Source organism: Tetrao urogallus (genome assembly GCF_951394365.1).
Source record: "Tetrao urogallus genome assembly, chromosome: 5".
Lineage (NCBI taxonomy): Eukaryota > Metazoa > Chordata > Aves > Galliformes > Phasianidae > Tetrao > Tetrao urogallus.
Genome location: NC_136818.1, coordinates 50,653,667 through 50,681,620, shown reverse-complemented (window position 1 = coordinate 50,681,620; position 27,954 = coordinate 50,653,667). Strand labels below are relative to the sequence as shown.

General features: G+C 38.1%; 1 protein-coding gene across 1 annotated transcript in view; it reads left to right on the top strand.

Annotated features, from left to right (window-relative positions):
- Positions 1-2,619: 2,619 nt before the first annotated feature.
- Positions 2,620-27,954, top strand: part of BLNK (B cell linker) — a gene marked incomplete at its 3' end in the record, with an annotated part of 92,507 nt that continues 67,172 nt past the window's right edge. The window contains exons 1-2 of the mRNA XM_079536363.1: positions 2,620-2,715; positions 7,298-7,360. Coding sequence (XP_079392489.1) covers positions 2,641-2,715; positions 7,298-7,360 — 138 coding nt within the window. The 5' untranslated portion in view covers positions 2,620-2,640. The remainder of the gene's footprint in view (positions 2,716-7,297; positions 7,361-27,954) is intronic.

The following is a 27,954-nucleotide window of genomic DNA, read 5'->3' as shown; positions in this document are numbered from 1 at the left end:
CCATGCCATATCAAAGGAGTACTCAGCATTGAGTAAGTTTGCTCTGCCCATGGTTGGTCTTGGTTCTCAATCAAGTTTCTACAGTTTGCTTGGAAGCTGTGTGTAGGGCCCTGGCAATTTTGAAAGAAACACCATGGCCATCCTTTAGCTGGTGAAATCTGAAAGCTAAAATATCCCCATCACAGCCTTCACAGACAGTATGTGTTCATATGCATACATTTACTTAGATGGCTATGAAAATTGGTTTGCTGCATAAGGTAACATGAGAGCACTAAAGAAAATGAGTAAAAAGATATAGAGTCCTCCAAATTCTTGAAATAATCCCCTTGGAGCTAATGGAAAGTAAGTGGAAGCAAGTGATAACATTCTCCATCTCCATTGTATACACTTGAGGAAAGAAAACTACTGATCAAACTAACGCTAAGTGTCATCATCAGAGATTAGCTACAGATTCTCAGATGAGCATCTCCTTATCCCTGCTTCTTTTAAGTTTGTATTGTTGACATTGTTTTTAATTCAACTGAAACACAAATGGCAAAATATTTCTGACAAACTGTAGTCTTAGTGTTCCATCCAGTTCTGCTGCAGCTCCTATGGGAGCCCAAAGCTGTACATGACTCTCCCAAATAGACGTCCCTCTCACCCAGAGAGAGGAGAACTGCAGAAATACTGGCCTCAGGCGAGTACTATCCCGAAAGCCCAGAATATGTAGTCCTGGCAGTATCAATAAAAGCAATGGCAGGAGAATTAGCCAAATGTCACTGTTTCAGGGATCCGAGCAATAAGCAAGAAGCAGGATGGGAGAAGAGCTGGATGTGGCAGGGTGAGTGAGCTGACAGGACAGGGCTTCAGCTCACACTGCAGACTGGGATATAGCATATGAACACAGCATTGGATGATCACAGGAGGTAATTAACATCTACTCACATGCCACGACTTCTGAAAATGCTACTGGCATACTGGGCCATAATAAAGATAAGAGCAGGTACTGTTAGCAGCATGAATTGAATTGCAACATCCTCTTTACTCTCAAAATCCATGTTTAGCCTGCCTCTAATATATTCTCAACTAGAACTGCATACACTTACTCAGTAACCAAACTGTAATGTGGAAATAACAGCATTGCTGCACTTCACTTTATTCATGTTTTGTACCTGATACCATCTTATTTTGTAGTTTCTTCCAAACAATAATTAAACTTTTAATTCACAAGACTCCCACCCAGCTGCCCCCCCCCCCCCTCCACTGAACATGAAGGTCCTTCTACTGACACAGTCACCCCTGCACTGAAATTCAGCAGACAAAATCTCTGAAGGGGAGATTTTCTCTTTCTCCTGGGCCTGCACACAGTGGAAGAAAGCATCACTATCTCCCATCCGCCAGGGCAATGTCACCACCTTGGAAGAACTCACAAGCAAAACACTATAAAATTCAATTTAACTTTTCTTACAGTGTGCACACTTAGGCACTTATATTTTCTATTCTCTGGAAGCAAAATTTAAGATGCAATGGTGATCTATCTTAATTCTGCATTTCTGAAATTCCAGCTGCTGAGTTTTTGCCAAATTCAATGTTCTGCAAAGGAACAAGACAGAAAAGTGTTTAGAGCATTCAGTGGTAACTAATGACCCACTGAAATCCATTTTAACCTTTGAACACGTGCCCAAAATCCATTTTGCAGAGGGAAATAAAACAGTAATAATAACTGGAAAGAAGAAAATAATATTCCTTGGTGTCCAGTCTTTTATGAAAACTTTATTATTTCTCCTCTTGAGGTGACTCATATCTGCTGAGAAAAATCATCTGAGTTTGTTTCAGCAGCTGCATCTTTGCAATTGTATTGCCCAACCTATAAAGCAATGTCTCTCAAATTTTCCCATCGTTCCCATTTTAGATTATGAACCCTGCCCCTCCTCTTTGAGAGCTGCTTGTGCTGCTGCTCTGCAACTGGAAGTGCAGCTGGTGTCAGAGGTAAGGAGGCAGAGGATTGTTGCCAGTTGGGCAGGAATTCAGCTCCTGTAGGTGGCTGGGCTGGGACAGTTTCAGACCACTATTGCATATTGATACAAATTAATGGTGCCCAGGCTCGAGACAAAGAATCAAATTACATAATGTAGCAGCATGGATGTAAACTTTGAGTAACTAAGATCTATTTTTTCCCATGTAAACAATGCAGCACAATATGTCAAAATACACAAGTAAGCCTAATGCAATCTGAAGGCACATTCAGGCTATTGTACTAAGGAGTCCAAGGTAGGCAAGGCATAGCTATCATTAATACTTTCTGCAACAGATACGAAAAACCGTTTCCACATTTAGATCTACAAACATGCAGATGACTCAGAAGTATTTTACATGCTGAATCTCAGCAGAATTTGCTTACCCAATTTCAGTAATAACTGATATTTGCATATGTTGATACTATGCAACAAAGCTTTCTTATACTGAGAAGTCACTCTTTTTTTTTAGGAAGTTGATACTTCCTAAACTGCTCTTTAAAGGCGTTCACTTTAAGCGAGCAAACAGGAAAAAAAAAAATACAGAAAGGACTTCCTCTTAGGATTTCTACAGCAGCTCAGAGACCAGTGAAGCAACTCAGTGTTATTCACACAGATCAAGTCTCCCTCTCTGGATAGCAACATGGCCACAAAACTGCCATCTCAAGAGGAATGTGAGAGCTGGACAGCTTTTCAAGTCGCAGACCTCCTAAGACAGGTACAGAATGTCAATGTAACACTTTAGACAGTTCAGTCTATATTCAGCTAGCAGAAAGTCTTAACAGATACTGTGTACAGACGTCTTACCATAAAAGTAAACTTGTCAGCAATTGCCACCCATGAGAACATACTGCGATTTTCTTGGTGTTCTCCTTTTTTTAATAGAAACCAAATTTGTGGCAGAAGTTGCTAATTACGATCTCCTACATGGCCAGTCATAATAATATGCTTGATCACAGCAATATCTCTCAGGGTACAAGAGGTATTTCATGCCCTCGATTATACATATACATTATATATATATGTATATATATATATAAATTTGCAATTGTATTGCCCAACCTATAAAGCAATGTCTCTCAAATTTTCCCATCGTTCCCATTTTAGATTATATATATATATATTATATTATATATATATTATATATATATTATATATATATGAGAATAAATATCCATTTTAGCGAATATGAGCATAGATCTTAGATTTCAATTTTGCTTTAAAATTTGCAGCCTGTGAGTAAGAGTCCAACTCTTTGACTTTTCTTCTCAGTGCATACATACCCACTGTAGCTGCTAGATGTTTCCTTAAGGTAGTTTGACCTTTTTTTCAGTCTTTCCTTTGTCTGCTTGGAACTTTTCTACCTATACAGTGTCCGTTCCAATGTGTGCAAAACAACCTGAGTTGCACTAAGTATTTCAAGATTGTCTCTTTCTATTTAATACTATGACTCAGCTTTTAGATTTCTACATATAATTGTACAATCAGTCCACTCACTGCATTTTGATAAATTTTTTTTTTTTTTTTTTTTTTAAGAAAATTTCTCTATATAGCTGGAGTTTATCCTACTTCTAACTGCAAAAGTACCAATCTTTGCAATGCTTGCTTCATTCAGTTAGGATGTAACATTACTAGGCTCTCATCCTTCTCAATTGAAGGAGCATGCAACATCTTAACATCTTTTGAGAGGAAAACTGTGCGTTATCAGGTTTCTATACTTGGTTCCACTTGTAACCACAACAGAAAATTGGCCAAAGTTTAAAACATTCATGTATTTATTTACCTTTCCTTGTTTGCCTTGGGCATAAATACATACTTTTATGCATTTAAAAACTTAAAAAATAAAAAGTTGCCTGATGCTGACAGACCACAAGTGGGTCGCAGTCTGAGAAAGCTGACTTGTTAGGAGGAATTAATTCATACCATACGATAGTGTGACAACTAAACTCTTGAGCTTATTACTGCAAACAGTTAGTTGGAGAATTAGCTCAAGGCTTTGTAGCTTAAAGGAAATCAGACTAATTAATAGATGATACAGTGATTCTAATTACCAAGACAGAAAATTAATAACAATTGTTTTATAGCTCAGAGCCTTACAAGGAAATATCAGCATGCACAGTATAACTGCTGACTTGCTAGGTGGAAGACTTAAAACCTCTCTCTTCTACCCTTGTAAAAAGCTATTAATGCTTATATTCACATCACAAATTAAGGCAGACAAGTGATCCTATCACTGCAGCATAGCCAACAGCAGGTTCTTGGCTGTTCTGTGTAGCAAGGACCAGTGCTAGGAGCCTCCAGTACCTGTCCTGAAGAGAAGCAGTACCACTGCCCCCACAGCCAGTGCCACAGGGCTGCCAGAGACTTCCCCAGAGACCAGCTATACGTGCACATGAGCCCTAAAATCTTGCTGCTCAGATTGCAGGACCAAACATTCAGAATTGAAAAATACCATAAATGGGATTACCTCTACAACCTGAGCTTGCTCCATTTTATGTATTCTTGATAACCTGCAACTGCTTCTATGTGTGCTATCTTTTCCATTGAGGAAAAAATCTGCTTCTTTCAGTGCAGAAAAACCTGTATGTTTTGTGCACTACCCTGGGCTGTAATTCATGTGTAAAGCGTGCAAGGCCAGGGCTTGCTGAAAAAGAGGGAACAAAGTCATGGTAACGTGAAGTTACCTTGAAATATCAGATTCTGCCAGGACTCCAGCACAGTATTTTTACCTGAATCCATGCATGTCACTTGTGGAGGGAATGAAACACATTTCCTGAGTGTTTGAGTTGAAATTTCAGGCTCTAATTTGCAGCAGTGGTGAGAGCTGAACTGCAACAGTGGGAGCTCTGCTCAGAAGCTAAAAATTCCAAGTTATTGAATACATACATATATACCTTACATCCTGCCTAGCTTTAATTAGGTGTCCTAAACCAATGGATTCTATGAGGGCTGCTCCAAAATTAATGCCTCCTATTTCATTTGGTTCACCCATAACAGATGCTAGCAGGTGTTGGTGGTATAGCAGCACATTTTGACCTTTCCTTCCAATATTCTATTACATTTTATTGCTGTAGGACAGATGGCAGCAGAGGGACTGTCTGACAAAATGGCATCAGACGTGGAAGAGTGTCTGAAGCAAATTCCTCCATGTAGAAAAAATATCACTCATTGACACTCATTGACCATTATGAACGTTTATGGAGACCAAACAGTGGATGTGAGAACAGTGAGGCTGTGGGCTGTGCATTTCAGCAGTGCATAGCAATAGTGGACCTCCTTTTTTGTGTAAATTTTTATGAATGTGTCACTCAGGTTCATCACTGGTGAAAATGCAGAGTTTATGGTGATGGATATGGCGATTGTCTTGCATCTACTCTGTATCTGCAACTACACAGATATTCGATGTTATGCACAGACTATTTGGTGACCATTTGCTATGTGGCCTAATCCTTCTCCTCTGTACTGACGAATTACTTTAGAAAATCGACATAAGTATTTCTATGAGTATAACCTATTTTCATTAATGTTCTCTGTTAGTGTCCGAGTTGGCCATTACTGCCACGAAATTTAATTATAATATAGGAAACAGTCACCAAGAACTAATACATATGTGACAATTATGACAGTTTTTCCCCATGATTTATAATCCACAATGAACAGATTTCCAGTTTAAATACCATGTTTACCCAATTACAACAAACAAGTGTTTAAAACATTACAGGCCAAATCCTCCAAAAACCTGGATACTGTCTTTGAGCTTCTCCAAAAAATTGCAGGGTAGCCAACACCTGTTTTCCTTTTGATCATCATGATCAGATATTTAACAGCTTTCTGGAACTCAGTTGTTCAAATCAGGTTGGATACTAGAAAAAACACTTTCTCAGAGTGGCTATGCATGACAAGAGAGTAGGCTGCTCAGAGAGATGGTGGAATCACTGTCTCTGGAGGTGTTCAAGAACTGTGGAGATATGGTACAGAGGGACATGGCTAGTGGGCTTGGTGGTGATGGATTGGTAGTTAAACTGTCTGATCTTAGTGGTCCTTTCCAACCTTAATCTCTCTATTAAAAAAATCAGAACTAATTAAAGAATGTATAGAATTTGTCTTGAAATTCATCATTAATGGAACTAAAATACAGATTGAATTATTTGACTAAGCATTGCAAACACAAACTCATTTCAAGAATGGCACTTCCTTAACAAAAAAATTTTTACCCACTTTCCACATACACCTGCCATTTCTTTGCAAAACCAACCTAAAACACAACATAGCAACAAGTGAAAATTTTAAGACATTTCAGTGAAGTATAATCAATCTGTCCAATTTATTTATTTTTCCCAAATTACTATTTAGGCATTGTCATAAAGAAATACTACTATTGACTATCCCTGTTTCATCTGTATTATAAACAACATCAGTTTTCCTTGGGGGGTAGGGGAAGAAAAAATGACCACATTACAGAAGAAAGATCCTGTTTCTGAGCCTAAATTTTTTCCTGGCAGTGCTCATCTGTCATGGGAACTGCAAGACACATCTTGCCCAGTCTCATTCTCCTGGTGCATACACAGTTGGTTTACAGGCATGTAACAGGAGAGCTCCCTTTCTTGAACAGCCTCAGTTTCCAGCAGTCAGGGTATAACCATTTCCTGAAATTACAATTACTTTTGTGCTAAATCATAACCAATCTTTTTCACCTGTGTCTAATTTTGGCCTTTTCTCATTCTACAGCAATTAAATCTCTATTGTTTATTTTTGTTGGGCTCTTTGTTCTATTTGTTACATTTTCTGCTCCTTAATTTCGTCTCCTCTTGTACATTCATTATTTCATCAGTCCTTATCCCTTCTTTGCAAAGACAGAGAGAATAGAATGGTCAGGTTTGGAAGGGACCTCAAGGATCATGAATTTCCAACCCCTCTGTCACATGCAGGGCCACCAACCTCCACATTTAATACAAGACCAGGCTGTCCAGGGTCCCATCCAACCCGGCCTTGAACACCTTCAGGGACAGGGCATCCACAAGCAATCTGGGCAGCCTGTTCCAGCACCTCACCACTCTCTCTGTAAAGAATTTCCCCCTGACATCCAACCTAAATCTTCCCTCCCTAATAATACAATGCCTTATCTCTTCTTATGTGAAAGTCACTACCTATTCCTAAGCATTGCTATTATTCTTCCCAGTATTCTTAATTATCCATACTAAATATTTCTACAGCCATAAGTATTTGAGCATGGAAATATTAATCAGCTTCTTCATAAATTTCAAGTTCCACACTCAATTCTACTTTTTCTTACACCTCAGTTTGGAATGCCTGAATCTGCTGTGCTCGTAGAAAAACTGGGTATGGATGGATCTCATTTTTTGGTAAGCAAACCTTTTACAAGAGGTACCAGTCAAATGAATTTCATGTAAGTCTTGTATTCCTTACAGTGTCAGGAATTACTGACATTTTCATTCTACATATGCACTTCTTTGTCAATTGCTCTAGCTTCCCATTTTGGTGTGTTGATTTACTTCCCTGACTGAAGCACTGTAAATCCCAGCCACCCCTTCCTTCCCTTCAGACAGAGCACAGATATGTAGCACATTTTCTCTCTGTATTTACCCATGTTCTACTGTAGCCAGGAATGTCTCTTATGAAATATAACTTCCACGATTGCTGGGTTTTGTTGTTTGGTTATTTCTTGGTATTTTTAAGAAAAATATATTTTAAAGCCATTGCTTATGTACAAGCTTTTCCTAAAACCTGCATGATTACTAGTACACAATTCCACAAATTTTGCATGAAAAGTATAGAGAATTCTGGGAATATCTGAAAAATTCTGACAGCCTCTTCTGTTGTTCTCTGTTATCGTGTGGGGTTCTCTCTTTGTTTATTTTTGTATGATTGTGGTTTTATTGATTTCAACTAATACATAGAGAGAGGAATAGAGCAAATCCTTGACCTTGGGCAATTCCTTTGCACTAACTGGATTTGTGTAGCTTTCGAAGTAAAATAACCTTAAGACATATTTTAAGGAAAAAATAATTGTTACAATAATAAGAGAAATAATTGTTACTTGGCACTTTGTTTCTTAACAAAGCTGTTTGCTGGAAGCACCAGAAGGTTTTAAATTGCTTTTGTTAACAGAGGATCCTGTCCTGTAAATCCTGTCCTGACCACAGATACTCAGGTACATGCAGGTATACTTTAATACTTCATGGCCACAGTGTAAAATAGAGTTTTCTAACAATTCATGCTAGGCTGACAAAGCTGTCCAATATAGGCTGAATTGTGTGCCTTTCACATGTTATAAATCAAACTACGAAAGATGCCGTAGTCACAGAAATTCTATTGCTGGAGAAGGACTGAGGTTAAAACTGAATGGATTGTCTCTTCTTACCTGCTCCAAGAAGCAACGTGCAGCAGCAGTGAAAAAGGATGTGAGAAGTATTTTCAGACATTAGTGGTAAACTAATAAAGCACAAGTGAAAAAAGCAAGAGGAACCATAGGTGGTCTGTGGTGATGATGAGTGAAAGAGAACTTTTTAAAAAGCAATATGACTAAAATGAAAGTATTTTCTAGTATGCTTTTCTAACCGTGTATTCTCTAACACATTTTTAAGCACTATTTTGCATTGCAGAAACCGTATCAATGTGTGTGATACAATGAGAACATCCGTTTTCAAAGGCATTGTGCAAAAAATGAGACAGGACGCACCTGTAGTAACACTCCTACAGCTTTCATATTCTTTCATTGAATTATTCAGTAGCTTTGTCAACATGATAAATCTGTAATAAGTTAAGCTTGAAATAATTAAATACAACAATACTAAAAAAAAGATTCAAGAACCTATGTTTTGGTATTAATTATAGCAATATATGAGTAATTGCAAGGTGTAGTTCACCCATGCACAAGCTAATATGTAAATTAACTGTTAAATAATTTTTAAAATGTCCCACTTTCATTTCAAGCTCCTAGCATAATTTACAGAAAATTAAAATATTCCAGGAATGAGAAGTTCCTCCTCTATTGCATGGTGTCTGATTTAGAATGTACCCCCTTGGCAAATTGCCTTTGATAACTTCCTCTGTGATGGAAAAAGCTATTAATATTTAAGATTTGAGAGATCTGGTTAAGGAGCTGTTCCTAAGAAAAGGAACATTCCTTTAGACCAAAAGCAACAATCTAATTGTATCCAGCCCCTGCTTTTGTGCTAAAATAATCTTGGATGTGCCATTCTAGAGACATCACAGCATTAACTGTGGCAATTGGCAAGATACTCCAGTCCATCCCTCCAAGGCATGGACACTGGGTCTTACTAACATATAAATGAGCGTCTGGAGTAGAGCTTCCCAAGAATTCACACTCCGCTTTGTTAACATTAGAATGATGTTCCTAACACTTTCAGAGAAATGAAAGAGGTTTGTTAGTGGGGGCAGATGCTGCCCACATGTTCTTTCATTATGATCACAGTTCAGTTTCTCTCTGACCTGGCTTAAATTGTGCTTGTGTTATAATCCAAGTACACATAATTCCGATATTCTCTGACAAAACATGGAATACCACGACCAGATTGGTATGGTACATACTATAATTACATATATTAAAAATCTGTGTTTCTACTCTGTACCACTTAAAATGTGATTCCTCAACTTTATCTACTGGTTTGTCAACAGAAGGATGGAAATCCAAAATACTGAAGTCCTGCATATGTTATTTTATCCATATTTTCTTTTACCTTTGGCAAGTGCCTTAGGTTTTGCATCTCACTTTATCATTCAGTTCCAAGTGCCATATAATTTACTTCACTACACTCCACAGAGTCTTAATAGATGTCCAATATTACCTTTGGACACTGAGTTTAAAGTCAGTGGCGGAGACTAGATAGAAATGTACACACACAAAAAAGAAGAAAAAACTTCAACAAGCCTGATACCGTCTGCAGGAGGCAGGAGTTACAGGTTTACCTACACAAACTCATAATTTATAATAAACAAATACAAGCTTGCCACTGTATATGTGCATAGAAACTCTGTGAAGATAGGTGGATCTCTTATAATGCACGTACAACACTGCTGCATCTATATAACTTCAGATGGATGTTTAGATGTAGCCTGGTTTTATTATAAGCTCTATTAGATATTACTGAAAATTCCTTCTGGACTAGCAGATGAAGAAAGAAACTCTGTAGTACTTCCCATGTGAGCTGAGTGACCTTTTTCCCACTTTAGAGACGGACAATTTTCTGCTTTACCTTTGCATGGTCTGAGAAAGACCTTCTGCCTCGTTTTCTGCTGCAGAAAGCAAATTAGAGAGCCTTGCACAGGCTGGAGACAGTTTGACAGGAGCCAATCAAATGCCTACCAGCAGCTCTTCACAAGCCTTAGACAAGTCCTTATTCCCTCACCTGCCCTCCTGCTATGGCACCAATAATTGAAGCCTGTGCAGATGAAGTTTTTGCACTCATGAGGGATGCTCAAATCAAAGCTGCAATGCTCCCCTCCAGTGAAAGCCCCTTGGTAGCCGTTGTTGAAACCACCAGCACATCAGATGTGCCTGTTTCCTGTGTGGTTTCAGCATGGACATCTATCATTTAAAATTTTGTCCAAAGAAAGGATATTATCAAAAGTTTAAGAAATGCTGCAGGAAGTAATTACCATAGAATCAGAATGGTTTGTGTTGGAAAGGACCTTCAAGATCATCTCATTCCAAGCCCCCTGCTATATCCAGGGACACTTCCCTCTAGACCAGGTAGCTCAAAGCCCCATCCAGCCTGGCCTTGCACGCTTCTGAAGAGGGACCATTCACAGTCTCACTGGGCAACCTGTTTGTGTCTTGCCACCCTTTTAAGTTTACCATACAACCGTATAACTAACATAAAATCTCTGAGGGGGGAGGGTTCTTGCACAACACATACTTCATGTCAAATACAAATAGCAGTTCATTCAATGGTGAATTAAATGGGTTTATCAACACTAATGTCTTTTTGAAGTTGAAGGCATTCAAAGCCAAGACATGCAGGCACTGTAGCTACACAGAATTTAGCAAGTTGGCCACAATACCTTAAATCCATTTTTTCTGGTTTCAGAACGGAAATAACCTACACTCATATGATCAAGGTTGTGGGGAGGGAGTGTTTTGGAGTATTCCTTTGAGTGGTTAAAACAATTGCTCCATAGCAATATTACATTCTGTTTTATAAACATATTGGGTATCAGGAAGATCTTCTACATGAAAAAAACTGCACATGCTTTATAAAAATTTAGAAGTAGTAACTCATCCTTTTCTCATCTGTAAAATCTAAAAATGCGGAACAATAGTATACTAGCTCTGAAGCATACTGTACAGTTTCATTTTCCTTTTTTATCTACAGGACTCTGCTTGTGATGGCTATTCAATATGCAAGTCACATCTGAATGATGCTAATCTTGTCCCAAAGTGCAAATCAGCATTTAGCCACAGCTGCATTGCACAGAGCATATTATATTCTCTCTTGCTTTTTTAATATCTGAATTTGCTACACTGTACTCTGATTTTCTTTTCTAAGAGTAGGTTTGTTTCAAGTTTTTTAATTCAGGTCTGAATTTCCAGTGACAGACTGAGAAGGATATAAAAAACAGTGAATTTTGAGTTGGACTTCAGGACACAAACAGGTCAGTTTTATTACATTGATTGCATACAGAAATCTGCTAGGAATTCTCATAGAATCAATCTGACCATTTTTCTAAACAATTTCCATGTATTTCTCCTCTATTTTTTTTCAAAATTCAGATCACATGATTGGAACAAGTACCTTGGAGGAAACCAGTCCTATTTCCATCACCAATACACTAGCAGTTTTATTGAGTAATACTTGAAGAAGGAAACTTGCATTTTCCTGTGGGAGATTTCTGCCTCTCTGCCAGTGCAAAACACTGCCAGATCTTGCCAGGTTCAGCTCACTGAGGCTGTACTTTGACATTCATTTATGTCAGATATTACTGAGAAAAGGCAAGGATTGTCTCACTCGGATGCTCTCCCATCCCCACAGTGCAGCAGCAGCAGACAGGAAAGGGCAGGTCTGCAGCTCCTCCGTTGGTGCATGAACCCTGCATGTCCCTTAAGACCTGAACTAATCCAGATACATCTAAGAGGGCGTTTCCCAGTACTGGGAGTGGTATTTCAGCAGCATAAGGTGGGGGCAACTGAAAGCTGAGGTTTGGTTTATTAGCTGTCAGGAAAGGTGCAAGTTGCATCCAGTTTTGTTCAACTGGATCTGACACACAGTCCTGTATACTCAGTTTTAGAAATAAAGGTTGGACCACAAATATCCTGAGGAAAACAGTGTCTTCTCAGGTCCTACTGTAAACAAGAAACTTGCTAATTTATTACTAAGGCTGCTGCAAAAGACCAAGAAACACTTTATGTGTTTTCCCCACGTGTCAGTCAAGAATAGAAAGTCTCCTGTGGGTGAGGTCCAGAGAAACATGATGACAGAAGTTGCAGCTACTGGTCAGAAGTGCTCTCATGACAGCTAAATGCTGCAATTCTATTGCCAGCATAACATAATATAATGGTAAACTGCTCATCTCAGAAAGCCAGAAAAAGCTTTCACATAGTCACACAAAACTTCAGTACTGATATTTTGGGGGTCCCAATTTTTGTGCATGCGCACACACAAAAGTAGAAGCAATCTTAGCAATCTTGTCCTGCCTCAGCAAGTGTACAAGCTTCCCCCTGACAAAAGTCAGCAATCGTTCTTAATACGGAAGTGATAGTACAAAAATGAGTATTTCCAGCTGCAAAACATACATAGGCCATACAATTGCGTTAAATTCCTTGTCACTGTGCACAATTTCTAGCCTGCTAACGTTTATTTCTCCTATTCACATTCACTTACGTTTGACACTGTTTTCTTCTCCTTCCCCCAACACATTTTGCTAGGGTGAGTTCCTATATCCTCCGCTTATCACAGACTTCTTTTGGATGCTTTCTACCCATCCAATGTTTTCCTTCCTGTCAGCTTCAAGTCAGCCTCTTCCTTTCATTTTCTCCACACTTCCTGTTTATGAAAGGACATTGCTCTTGGCTGACGGATTTGCAGTCCTCAGAGCTTTCCTCATTGCCATCCCCCTAGCTGTAGAGGTTCCCCATCAGATGCAGTGAGCCAGCTTGAATATGAAAAGTATACTTTCAGAAGCAACTTCATTTCAATTATTCCTGCAGGCTCTAGACTCATGGAGACAATGAAGAGCCTAGAAGCTGGTCAGAGCCAGGCACCTTCAGAGCTTGAACTCTTCTGCACTAAGACAAGCAATCTTGGCATCTCTCCCTATATCAAGTGCCTTGTAGATTTGGAAAACACTTAAAGCTGTTTGAAATTAAAGTTTCTCAGGGTAGATGGAAACGGAAAATAGTTTCTCCTCCAGGGAGATGGATGGAAAGCATTAAAACTGAGGGCAAAGAGCGTAACAGAGAGCAGAGGAGCATTGTCTTTGCCCCTCAGCCATTCTTGCAGACAGCTGCAGTGGGGCTACCTATAAGAGCAGGATGCATAGCAGCAGCTTTCTGGGTCACTCTGAGCATCCTCTACTCCAAGCAAGGGGAGAGGTATGGGGTCAGCTTTTAGCTGCTTCTAACCAAATAGGAAACTGTCTAAAAGCAGAGTCACAAGTTCTTACATCATTTCAAGCTGAGGAAAATAATAGGAGCAAAGCACAGACAGGGGCTAAATGTAAAAATAAAATAAATAAATAAATAAATAAATAGAGACTAAGAGTGACCTTAAAGAGATCTTAAGATAAGGGCCAAAAAGGGAGATATTTTACAGTCCATCACTTCTGCTGCCTATCAGTCATCCCATTAGGTAATAATGTACAAGGACAATATTTATTCATATTCCTTCATGTCAAAAAAGACATAAGAACACACAAGTTCATTTAAGTTAATAAGAATACGAGCTATCAATTCTTTAATTTCAGAGTACACTAAGGGAGCGTTAGTAAAGAAAACAAGTGAATAAAACTGTCTAATGCCATGACCTATCAATGCAATCCTGTAGTAAAAATCCTGAGTCAGTGTGAACATATTCAATTCAGGGCAGGCTCCCTACAGAACCTCTGTCCTTTGACAGAACCATATTTCTATTCATATTCCAAATGCTGCTGCCAAAAGTGATTTGAGCATAAATTTGTTTGTTTTATGCAATGGCTGCAAATGATGAGAAGTGCTTCTCTGCTTTCTAGTTTTTATGCTCTGGCACACAACAACCCAATCAAATTCTAAATGTCAGATTATTCATAATTATATTAAATATGGATTAAAGGAATATCTTTTGATATAGAACTCTTTGTTCTTAAGGTTAACTGATAATTTTAAACATTATTAAAAATATCCTTCAAGTCTTGCAGACCTTTCAAATTCAAGGAACATAAAGAATGTGAGAAGTTATGGAAATTTTAAGCTATTGTGTCACAATGTTTCCAATACTGACTTCATAAGCTCTGAACTAGACAACTGAAAAACTCCAAACAGTCTCAATATTTCCAGTTTTGAACTTCCCATTTCTAGTTTATTCAAATATCCCAGTTATACAAATGCACCTCTTCAGACAATAGAACATCTTAGGAAATTGCCTTTAGAGATCATTCGTGATTTGAAGAACCTTCATTTTGGGTGTTTTTGTGCTGCTTCCTTCCTGCAAATTGGGAGGGTTTGTTTTTGTTTGTTTTTACAATCCTTGCATGTTGGAACTTAATACTAATGCCTGAAATCATTAGCCATTTTTAAAAATCTGTCCAGAAACTATAATCACTCATCTTGTCAAATACCAGCTGCTAATCATTTCAGTACTTCTGCTTTCTATTAGCAGTTCCCTGTAGAGGGCTATAAATTCCTAATTCTCTTCTCTCTATTTTATGCTTGAAGAAACAGATGAATGTGGGAAACAGACACTAAAATGACAGGTTCCATTTTTCTTTACTTCTGTTCGAGACTCTGATCTTGCAAAACATACATCAGTTGGCAGAGGCACATTGCAAGTTACAGAAAGATTATTAAACGAATTAATTATAGGTTTCAGTGAGTAAGTCCCACAAGAGGTCAGCAAAGTCACTTAAGCAGAGAAGACAGCAGATCTCAATACTTTTCTTATTGACAGCATTTAAACCTTTATACAGACTTGTCATTACCTACTGATAGATGAGCCCTTAGCACTACTCAACTACTGAACAATTTTATATAGTTTCATGTCCGCTTGACTGAATGTCACTCAGGTCACACAGCAGCTGGAAAGTATTGGCTGACTGCAGCTTGCTAGAATGCTAGAGGAAGTAGAATTTTGTTTCTCTAACAAGGAACTAAGGTGAAACAGTTGGTAAGAATTTCCCAAAGATACAGATTTAGATAAGGCCAAGGTTATAAAATGGTTACTCCACATTTCTTGCCAAGAGTGGAAGAAAAAGCTCAACAACTGAAGTTTTGCAGGAGAACTTGGCATTTAAAAGGTAAAAAGATGGGTTTTACAAAAGAGTGAGAGACCTGAACTAATTGAAGGGAAGAGTATCCATCAACTTGCAGTAGCGTTTCCTTCAGTAAATAGTGCTTCCTATCAACCCCAAATGACAGAAAGATTACAGATTTTCAGAAAATTCTCTTTTGCTCATATCTACAGCAATTTTATCAACACTGCCTATGCCAGCTCTATGAAAGGGTGTTATATCAAAAACTGTAGGAGAAAGAGCACTGAAGAAAAAGCTGAAAATAAACCCATGGGTCACTGAGGTATCTGCAGAAAGGGAAAGCTTTAGACCAGATGATTTTACTGTTCTTACATCTATATTAAAGATATATGTGAGATTTCATACAGTTAGAGAAACTGCAAGGAACTTGTGTTCATTTCTGGGTCCACTTTCTTTTTCAAAGATTTTTTATTAGACATCATAATAAACTGGAAAAATTAAACTTTCAACTGGACAGTTTCCCTAGAAAGAACTTTAAGAATAAAAAATGCTGAGTATTTAGTAATCCTGTAATGGAAGAGCCGCAGAGAGAACAGTGGATCTCACAGAGGCGGCTAAACTTGTAACCCTAGTTTCTTGGCATCATGAAAATGAAAAGAAATTGAGCAGCAATCAAAGTAGAAGCGACATCAACCCAGCTGAACCAGGAGTTCATTAGGTATTACTGGGATTGTGGGTCTGTAGTACTCAGCCTGGAAGATATTTCTGGAGGTTTCTGCAGCTAGGACTAATCCTAACCGAGTTTTTTTTTTTTTTTTTTTTTTTTTCTTTTTTTTTACTCCTTTGAGGAAGCATTAATACGGTTTAAAATAATAATAATAATGTTGTGAAGGAGTTTTTCTAAGACTGGGCCACTCTTATGGCTCTTTTCTGGTTTGAAAAGCCCTATATATATGATTCAACCAGAAACCAAGATATCCCGAAGAAGCAGAGAGAATGGGAATCCTTGGGATCAGAGTAGGAAGACTCTGAAGATGTAAATTATTAATTTCCATTGGGTTCAGAAAGAGGACTTTTCTGCATGCATCACATATAGCAATCAGTATAGAAAGATTTCTATGCTACACTATTTAGTTTACACAGAAGCTTTAACATGAGTTGCTGTTCCAAACAGGGCAGATGCAAAGGCCCCAAACACTGCCGTGCAACTTGGGCTGGTAAGTGATACTAGCCCCAAAACAACAAAGTTTTTCCAGGGAGTTACATTGAGCTCATATTCCTATGGAATCAAAGGAGAAAAAATTGGAGTCTCAGCTGCAGAAATATGTCAATGAAGAAATAATAATAATAATAAAAGACACAAATTTAATTTCCCAGAAGAGCAAAGAAATGCATTTTTGTTGAAGCACCATCCAAACCTGTCTGGATGCTATCTACTGCTACAAAGTTACAAACTCAACATAAGCACAGTTGTTACCAACAAGATATCCAGAGGATGTGATAGAAGGATAGTTACACCAGCATCATTCTGCAGGTAGTTTTCACACAGATATGCTCATAGCCTAGGAGGAGGATGTAACCCACAATAATCTGAACATATTTCACTAATGCCATCTGAAATTTTATGGCTCTTTTAAAAGGGCATAACACAGCTAAAATGAAATCCATACAGTCTTCAGTGCAAGTTTAGAAACAAGAAAAATAAAGACCAATTTGCAAAGCTTTGTAAAAGTTCTCATTTGTAAAATGGAACTACCCCATTTTCTTGTGCATTATGCCCTTTGCTCTGAATAAGAATGATGCTAGGAAAAAGAGAGAAAATACAGTAACTGATAATTTTCAATGTAATGCTGTCTTTATTTAAAATCATCAGGAAGAAATGGCTTGCATAGCCTGTCAGTTACTGACATACTATTCCAAGCAACAAAAGCTTGCAACCATTCCTAGGATGGTTCATTGGACACTTAAGATATTAATCTCTCTTCCCATATCTAAGAACTCGCAGAATTTTCCCACTTTATAAAAAGCATACAAATACAATTGCAGAGATCTCTTTCACTAGTGACTATTCCCAGTGTCAACTCAGGGTCAAATCACAGACTTCAATAGTAGGGAATCTGGCTCTAAGTTCTGGCTGCACTGCTGAAAAGCCTCATCACACACTGGTGCTCAGGAAGAGCTGTGCTGGAAATAAATTAGAACTCCCTGAGTACCCACAGATCTGGTACTTAGAAGAATTCCAGTTGTTTTATGCATTTTAGGCATCCAGAATACTGAAGAGTAAAATCTTTGCAAAATTCACATTACTGTGGCAAATGCATAATTTCTGACAAGGTAGGGTATCTTGATTTCCTGTAGGTACTACTGAATTCAGTATTTCAATTTGCATTCAAAGAAACTTTTAAAATTGGCACAGAAATTCTCACCATTTAGGGAGATACTGTTAGTAACCATGAGGCATACTGCAGAACACTCATTTTGTTTCTGTGCTTTCCTTTTAACTTTCTTCCCAGTTCCTGTGTGACTAGGCTTTTTGGCTTAACATTTTGCCCCTTGCTACTTGGATACAATCTACATTTTTTAAAACATGTCATTGCCTGCTTCCCTTGTGACATTGTTATTGAAATGCATAAGATTAATTGCTATTAAAAGTACTAACAGCCTTCATATGCCCTGAGTTTGTCATAGCATGGCTCTGAATAATGCATATACTCTTGATTTTGCATTAAATTTACTTAAAAGTCTTGATGTACTAAAACATCCACTGTGTTTAACCACTTGAATATGATTGTATTTTTTGAAACTAATAAAAAACAGATAGTAGTTTACAAGTGTGTATTTGATATTCTTAGCTGACAAACTCTGCTACCCTTTCAGTGCTATGCAAGGAATAGTGCTTGCCCCAAGCCCCTAGTCTCCTACGAAGAAGGAAAAAGCAACACTTCATTTAAGCATTACTTTTTCTGGCTAGCATATAAAAAGCAGATTAGAGAACATCTGTATGTACCAGCACTATGTTGCAAGAGAGCGAGGCTCTTCACTGCTCTTAAAAAATAAAAAATAAAATAAATCAAAAACCTAGCTGCTTATTTCAGCCTGGGTGGTACACAGAGTATCTGAAAAATATTTGTGGAAACATAACACTGAATTCCAAGGAGGCAACAGGAAGAAAAGTAAATAAAGATCTGTTAGCATAAAGGTATAACTCAAAAACCATCAGTTATAAATGGTCACAACACATGCATTTCCTAAATGAAAGCCCTCTGCCAACAAACTTTCAATCTTTGTTAAACCTGTGCCACGCATTATTTATGGTGTTATCACTCCTTTTTCCCTGTCCAGTTAGGTGTTCTTAAACATTATAGCATGGAGTTACATTTTCTGTTCGGTCTTCAAGTACATTCATGATCATACTCTGAAGATGTTCAGAAATGCAAGGAATTGGAAACCTCAATCAGGTCATTGAAGGCCCTTGTTAATAGCACAGATAAAATGGATATAGACTGGCATTTACAGACAATAGCTGTATTTTCACAAATCAGTACAGAATATAGTTCTGAGGGTAAGAATTTCTCGAACATGGTTTTGTATCTGTTGAGTTTTTTATATAACACTTTAATTTTTTTTTTTTAGTAGAAAAATAATACTGCTGTTCAGCTTTAGGTGGAAGGGTCACCACTGTTGATTTTAATACTTTATAAGGAGTCATTTGTAAATGGATTTTGATTAAGCCTACCTGCCTGAAGTTTAAAACAAGTTTGTTCCCCTCAACAATACTGAGAAAAAAAAGCGAATGTAAAATACAGATGTAACAACAGTCATTCTGTGATCGGTTTATTTTCCTATTAAAAAAAAAAAAAACAACAGCTTTTCAACAGCATCATCACTAGTATTTATAGATACCAAATTTAATGTGAAAAGTCATGCTGATCGTTGGTGTTTGTAATATTTATTGAAGCATGAAGAAAACTCATGTAATCAAGATCAACCATTTTTATCCAATTAGGTGGTATTTTGTTTTTTTGTTTTTGTTTTTTTTTTTTTCCTTGTGTACCTTGGATTCACATTGCTACAAGACTTAATAGCAAGTCTTTTAATACTACACTGTATTATTTTCTAACATCTAATAACTAATACATAATACATAATCACTGTCCATTAGTGCCTCTGGAGATCATTCAGTACACGACATGATTTTTTTGTGCTAGAGCCCAATGTTCATACAATTTCTAGTTTGCTGTTGCATGTTGACAATAGCATATGACAGTGACTCTGCACTATAAGTTGTTCTAAAATTCCAATTAAAATTTTTAAGTGGAGCACAAGTAAAAATTCTCTCTAAGTTAAATTTCAATATTAGTCAGCAGTAGAGGGGTGAGAAAGGGATAGCAGTGTCAACCAGTGACAACTTTTTCCTACAAAGCAGTCGCTCACATATAGAATACCCCTGGGAGACTAATTTAAGATGTGCTTATAACCAGTCTATTTTGTCCCAGCATAAAAACCACCACTTGTTTTCAAATACTGTCATAATGACAGAATTATAGAATGGGTTACAAATATGTGCATCTTACTCCTGGAATGAGTTTATTTTTGAAGCCATGTGAATCTTAGAAACTGCTCAGATGTGAAAATGCATTTGCATGCACAGCTTTGACCTCTACTCTTGTTCTTTGTCCATTAATGCGTCTCAGCTGGTTTGTCTTTTAACATTCCAAAACTTGCAGTAGTTTTCAAAACTCAACTTTTCACAAAGAAAACATGCTTCTTTTCCTTTCTACTCCCACATCCAATTCTGCACAAAATTGACTTAAACATATACTGCTTCAAAAGGTCAGATGGTAATCTGACTAAAATTTAAATGTTGGGTCACTGCCCTGTAAAGAATATATTTTTATATATTTTACATAAGTATCCCATTTCTTTCACTGCAAAAACCACAGTTCCTAATCACTGTAACTTGGCCAGTTAGTCAATAGAATAATTGTTTTAAATGGGTAGAAATAAGTTGTTGGATTACTTTTGTCTCTAAAGGACATTCATTAGAACAGTAGTTTCAGTATTTGGCATCATTTTTATAACTTGTTAAATCATTCTGTCCACGAATAGGTCACTTCAAGAAAGAAACAAAAGTATGTTTTCTATTCATTCCCAAACAGCATCTAATGTCATATAATCAGTGCGGAACAGAGTAGAATCACATATTTCAAATACTTATTAACTTTGAAAACTACAGGCATAGATATGACCCTCATTGTCTGACATGAAGTGTCAAAGAGAAAAGATTGGTATTCACATCTTTGAAGATTCACAGTGTTGTGAGGGAGAAGGAAGAGGCATATTCTGGGCAGCCCAGGATTTCAATAAGTAAATAAAGTTTGTGTATTAAGATCAAGCAGCAGTGTGGAAGTAGAGAAGACACAGATAGTATGTTTATTCTGTCAAGAAAAATCTATACACAAACATATGTGGAACTTTGTTTATCCTAACATGTCCTGAACCCAAAACCAGATCTCATTTTTTTTTCTTCTGAAATGCAATAGTTTAACACATACCAAATAGGTATACTTATCCATTTGCCTGTGATGTAGGATGTTAAATTTCCGCATAACAACAAAAGAAATGAGAAACTTTCAAAGTACTTTCTCCCTTGCTTCTAACTGGCATTATTTGTCCAGTTCATAATATCAAAAAAAAAAAAAAAAAAAAAAAAATCAAACTCTCAAATTCAGTTACTCTTCACCTTTGTAGCTGTCCCCACAGCAATTCATCATCCAGAAGTATCATTAGCATCAGACATGGTACACTGACATAAGACACTGTTTATTGCATTGGACCAGAAAAGATTTTAATTAAACCACTGAAGTACACTAACACATCTAATGACATTACAGAAAGTCAGCAGGGATGCAACATGTAGGGGAGTGTTATATTTACAAGCTGTCTTTCAGATTTCCACACTAGGAAAAAATAAAGGTGACACTTGCATCAAAGTCCTTAACCCCCTTGTAGCCAAGTACTTCAAGAAAGTTTCCATAGCTCAGTGGTAAGCATGGGTTAATACTGCATTATTCAGCTTTAGCTTTGCCCTTTCAAGAGATGGCCATAGCAGGCTCCAACAGATGACAGCCATAATTCACTAAAAAGCACTCAGCACATCATCACAGATCAGGAAAGGGGTTGCTGCTCCACAATAGACATGTCTTCCAACAAGCACACTCCCCTTAGAAGTCCATATCTACATTTCCCATGCTGTCATCCAATACAGAGAAGATTCACACTTTGACTGAAGACACCTATACACATCTTTTTCCAGTGGCAGAAATAGCTTTTTCAGTTTGAACCAGTACCACACAACACAAGAAGTATTGCCAGCTGGTCTGTTCAAAATTGTCATGAAGGCTGAGTAATTTTAGCAGCCTAGGCCTGGTATGTAAATCTTACATACTATCAGTGGATCCTCATTATGAAAATTACAGTGTAATACTGCTGTTCACCTACATTATCACAATTGTATATGGTGTTCCTTCTCAAACTTGCAATGAGGTTCCACAACCTTAAAGTCTATCTTTTTACAAAGTTTTTCTACCTACTGCTGATACACAGCAGTCATGATCTTGCTAACAGACACAGTAATTATGCACTATTTGTAAAGCTCCCTACAGTGACTGAGGCAACAAGACTGGAGAAAGTGAGCTGTTATTTTTCAAGATACCTATACATATACAACATTTTTATGAGTGTATGAATTGAAGACTATTTATACCACATATCTATGATCACTGTGATTATTAAAATGAAGCTAAACAGCTAAACACTTCATTCAGAATGTAAGATACCATCAAAGGAGATACAGCAAATCTATCCTACTACCTAGGGATGCATGCTCAAAGCTAAAAAGCTCACTAGATTTGCAAGTGAACACATGAAATTATTAGCTCAATTCAAAGAAGAGGGCACCAGCCAAGGGAGTATTTTCAGCTGCCAGATACATACAAAGTCACTGTTCAGTTTCCAATTGAGAAAGAGCATTTATTTTTAACGTTAAGATTAGCTACTTCTGGTTCTCTGGATCAAACTTACTGTGCTTACAACTATGCATATGGTCTTTCAAGGCTATTCTCATGCAAATGTTTTGCTTTCATGCTTGCTGTTGCAGTTTTAAGATTGCTGACTGCCTCTACTGCATTTACTCTGAGTGGTGAGATGAGTCCCACGTTTTCTGTAGAGTCTTTTCAGGCTCAGCTATTTCCCAGCACTTCTTGCAATAATTATTACTTGTGTCCAGATGTAGGAAAGCAGAAGGAAGCTGCTCTTGCAGACAGTGTCAGCTGGGAGCACTTCTGCTCAGTTCCCAGGCCCTTGGCCAGGAGGGGCAAACTGAAAGATCAAAGCTCCCCCCACTTTCTGGATTCTCCAGGATTGATCTTATTGCCTCTAACTGGCCAAGAGAGCTGTGCAGTCTCCACAATCAGTTATTTGTCCCATACAGCAGCCTTTAAGTAGGATTATGACTTAACTTTCCCTAGTAACTAGGGTCCTTGCCAATCTCACTTATCAGTGACCTGAGAATTGATTTCTGCTGTGCTATTTCCTGTTGTCATTTTCAGTCTCCCTCATGAGAGCATGATGGAAGCTCTTAATCCCAGAGAGAGATCTCGTTTCATAGTGCAGTGCACAGAGCACTTTCCACTGAGCTTCTGCAATCTTTTCAGAATAGCACATTTCCTTTTTTTAAGATGAATATTGAGATACTGAAAAGTGTCACCACCACACCCAGTTCAACTCATCTTCCTTCATTTCCTCAGTAAGCAAAATTAGATTAATTGAAGCAACAGCTCTGCAATTGGTTACAGAGCAATGCTTCCTGTTCCACCTTTCCTATGTTTCCCCACACCCAAGAGGACAACTTTTCCTGTAGGATTAGTTTTCAGCCACATTACTTCCCCAATTCAGTTTATCACACAACTGCTGGTGACAGCATGGGGGAAATAGAGGAAGCAGCATCCAGAACTTCTCCAAGAGGTTCATAGTGACTGAGAACACAGCTTCAGTGCCTGATTTCAAAGAAACCAAGATAGCTGAAGGTACTGTGCCAGTAGTCACAGTATTGGTCTTCCCAATGACAGTTTCTTATTTCCCTTCTCACCTCTTTCCAGCCAGATGCTTTCAGGCCAATTCCTTTGTTTAACTTGCAGCTGACTAAAGACCCAAAATGGTCAGAAAAACACCAGAGTCAGCACAGGGTGGAAGATGTACCACTGAGCCAGAAGTTGAGACAGAAGGAAAGAAGCAGGACTGGGCCTTCTGGTAGCCACAATCAATGGGATGTACTGCTGTCTCTTGTGGCTTCCCCTCCCAGCAGCAGCTTGCTGATGTCAGGAATGAAGCATCAAAAGGACTGCATATCAGACATGTTTTGGGATATGAAACAATTAAGAGACTTGTGCAGGTTATCTAGGGGAGAGTGACTGCTGGAGATGAGGAGTCTCCTGGAAAAACTGCCATCGTCTCAGCTGCAGACTGGCAGACCAGTAATGGGAGAAGAGCTTGCTAACTTCAGGAAATACCAGGTAGAAAAGCAGATCATTTAAACAGGAAAAGATAGGCTAAAAAGAAATAGCACAAGGCAGGCCAGATTTCACAACAGTGCAAAAGGGCAACATGTAACACAAGTCATATTTATATGCAGATATTGGAAAGGAGCTCAGCAGCCACAGGCAGCAACTGGCCTCGTATGTTGCCTGATCTTGATGAAAGGAAGATTATTAAGAGAAGTTAACAGCTCCCTGCAAGATGCAATTTTTTCCCTACATTCTTAATCATTGATGAAATTGAGTCCTGCAAAACAGTTTATTTTAATTGATATAGTATCTTCAGAGTTAAATGATTTTGCTAGAAGTCTGGCTCATCTGAATTCTCTGAATATACATATATAAAAATCAGATTTCCTAATCTTACAGTCCACATTAGCACCAGACTCTGCAGGCTTTTTCTGAGCCTGAAATTCTTGAAGTGATAGCAGTATTCTCCATTTGTGGGATTTCGTTTCTCTTTTCAAACACTAAAACCTCACTTAATTTTCTTAAGCATTTAGCAGTGCATGACTGTAAAAATATGAGAACTGGTTTTACTTTCTGTGTTCCGGTAAGTATCCTTTCAATAAAGGCTTACAAATAAAGAACTCAGCCTACAGAGCATCACTGTTAGGCAGTATAATTTTTTAATTTTTGTTGAAGAACTTCAGAAACTCATCTCTCCGTCAAGTCAGCCTAAGACTAATCAGAACTTCTATGTTTTTGGAAAAATAACATGAACTTTCCTATGTCACACACTAAAAAGATTTACATTGCAGATGAGGTGTTACTGTCACAGTCCATGGCAGTTCTCTGCAGGCAGCTCTCAGGGAGGACACTATTCATTCAGCATGCAAGATTTGATATGACAGGTTTAAAAAGTTTTGGATAGCCAAATGTGAGTTGCAGGTTCTGAGTGCAGAATGGGCTGAAAATGCTAGATCATAGCTAAATAAAAAAATCACAGAAACAGCCACCCGCAGTGTGTAAAAGAATAAAGGATCCACTAGTTTTATCTTCACTGGGGATTCTTCAGCACAAAAACAAACCAAATATGTATGCTTCAGGTACTCTTGCGGAGCATATTTCCCTCAAAATAATATAAACCATAAGGATTCACTGAGGTACTACCACAGGAAACTCTCTCTTGAAGGAAAAACATATTTATGATATCTCAGCAGTCAAATAAATGGGGCAAGGTAGGCAGTGCAGCCTTGGAGTTCTGGCAAAACAATACATATTATACATATATGTATTACATATTAAATGCATAAGTTTAATATGCATTGAATATTACTCAGACCATCCATGGGGGGAAGCAGGAGAGGGAACTTGATTTTCACTAAAAAAAGTTAAAATAGCACTGCTACGAAAGAGATCCCCAATGGTGCTAAAGTAATACTGTTAGTTTATCCTAAAAACATCAAGTACTCTCCTGTTCCTTCCAGCATGATAGAAAACCAGACCTCAATGTCTTACAATGCTTTTAGCACAACCCTTAAAGAGTGGTAGAACAATAGTGGCAGCAGTTCCTAATGGCTGACAAATCCACAGAGCCTATCCCCATCAGTCCTATTTACACCAAGGTTTTCCTGAGCATATACCCTACCAGTACAACTTTATTTGAACTCTGAGAGGTTTTCTTCAAGCCAAATACAGAGGCAGCTACCATGAAATCATAGAAGTAGCACATGTATCAACTCTGGTATCATTTGCGTGACTTATGATTTTAATGCTGGAGAACCACCAGCACACAAGCAGCAAGGAAACCTCTACACTCCCAGTGAGTGCAGACTAAGCCTCCACACATTGCAGGCAGCCTCATTTTATTGCAACCTCTTCCACATGCAGACTTGAAAGGTCAGAAGCACATCAGCACTGTTAAGTGCCTGTACAGGATTAGCTGCTGGGATAGATAAGCACATCACCCAGCTCTGGCTGGCATGACTTAACTAACCTTGTCCTTACTGAGCAGCTCTCTTACTAACAGGACTGCTGATCATCAAAGCATATCAAGAAACATGGGAAAGACAAGTCGCGCTGCCTGGCATCTCACAGCTACAAGTCCTTTTTTATGAAAGTGGGACAAAGCCAAAAGCATTACCAGGGTGGCATTGCACAGTCTACGAAGAGGGACAAAAGAATAATAATGGAATAACTTACATTAGAAGGGACCTCCTCACACCTCCAGAGCACAACTGGTGTTCTATCTCCCAAGCACTTTGGTGGTGCTCCACAGGGCTCATTCCATTATATCAACATCTGTTTTGCACTAGGGATCCTGCAGTTGCACAAGTGGTTTTGCAGAGGCATAGGATTTGGGGCTTATGAGGGCAACCTGGTCTAGTATTAAATGTGGAGGTTGGTGGCCCTGCATGTGGCCACTGCAGGGTCCCTTCCAACCCTGGCTATTCTGTGATCATCTCTGCTTTATGTTCAAGCAGTAGGCTCACCTCTCCTAAATCACAGCAGCTGTTTCTTACACCACATCTGTGACTTCAGTTTCATTGCAGAATATCAACATTAGTTGTCAACAAACATGATTCATTTTGTTTTGAAAGTAAAAGAGGCAAAATGATGTAGGCAGCCTGTCATGATTCACTTGAAACTGCACAGATCTGTTTCATTGGAATTATGCTGTTATGTATACATACACATACACTCTCACCCCCACCTCTACACCCCCACCCACCTCTCAGGTATTTACGAAAATTATGGATTGAAAATAACATAAAATACAGATTTACAGCAAAAAACACTGAACAGTTCTTGCCATAAGCTGTCAACCCTGGAAAAATAAATTATTATTTCTCACTTATTTCCGCCCTCTTCTAAATATGCTTCCACTGAAAAACGTTTCCTTTCCTTCAGATTTGTGCTTGACTTCACTGAGCATACTCCTGATATCTTGTTTTAGACAGACTTGAATAGCAAATGCTCAATTTAAATTGCATCCCTTAGTCCTAGAGATGGCATCTGAAGCACAGATTTAAAGTATTTAATATTTCATTTTTGCATCATTTTGTTCTTTTTTTTTTTTAATGTTTATTAGTCCTTTATCTATTGTACATACAATAGCAAAGGAGGCAAAAATAAATTAAAGCTCCATTGGGATGGGAACCATACAGAGTTTTACCAAGAAATGCACAAAATACAAATGCTGTTTGAGTAATATGTATGACAAATAAGGTTATCAGCTATGGTTCAGAAAAAAAAAGAAAAAAATCACTTAAGCACATACTTCAGCATATGAACATTTTTATCTTCAGTGGGAATGACAGAAGCAAGTGCCCACGTGCTCTCTTGATTCAGACCCCTTGCATCTTGCCTGAACTCATGTGAGACTTGACATTTCACCATGACATCCTGATTCTCCTCCCAGAAAAGCCTATGCCTCTAACACCACAGCTCTGAGGACTGACTTCTGTTCATAAGTAGTCTAAAATTGGGAACTGCCAAACAGTGTCCATCAGTGACCCTGCTAAGGTTCTTTAACTCTCCTCCTCAGCTTTTTGGATGGGAATATTAATCCTAACATCCCTTCCAACCCTCTTCTCTTAATAAAACCATTTACCAGGATGACAACACTTCTCTTTTAGTTATATTTCACTTAAAACAACGAGACAACAGGTATCACCTATAAGTAGGCCAAAGAAGTGCCTACTGAAATTGCAGTTCCTTACAAAAGTCTCAACTTGTTAGGATGCTACACAAACTGGTGTGTTTATAAAGTCACTTTGCACACAAAGTGCTTCTGCTACCACTAGATGTCAGCTTTACATACTTTAAAATGGACAAATACATTTGGAATAGTAATTCTACAATTGTCTACTATTGTCACAGTAGAAACATTTCATTACACAGCATTCTCTCTGGATGGAGCTTTAATTTTCAGTATTCCACCTCTTATGTGCTACCCTCCCTTCTGCTCTTTTCCCTGTGTTTCATGGTTTAATTTA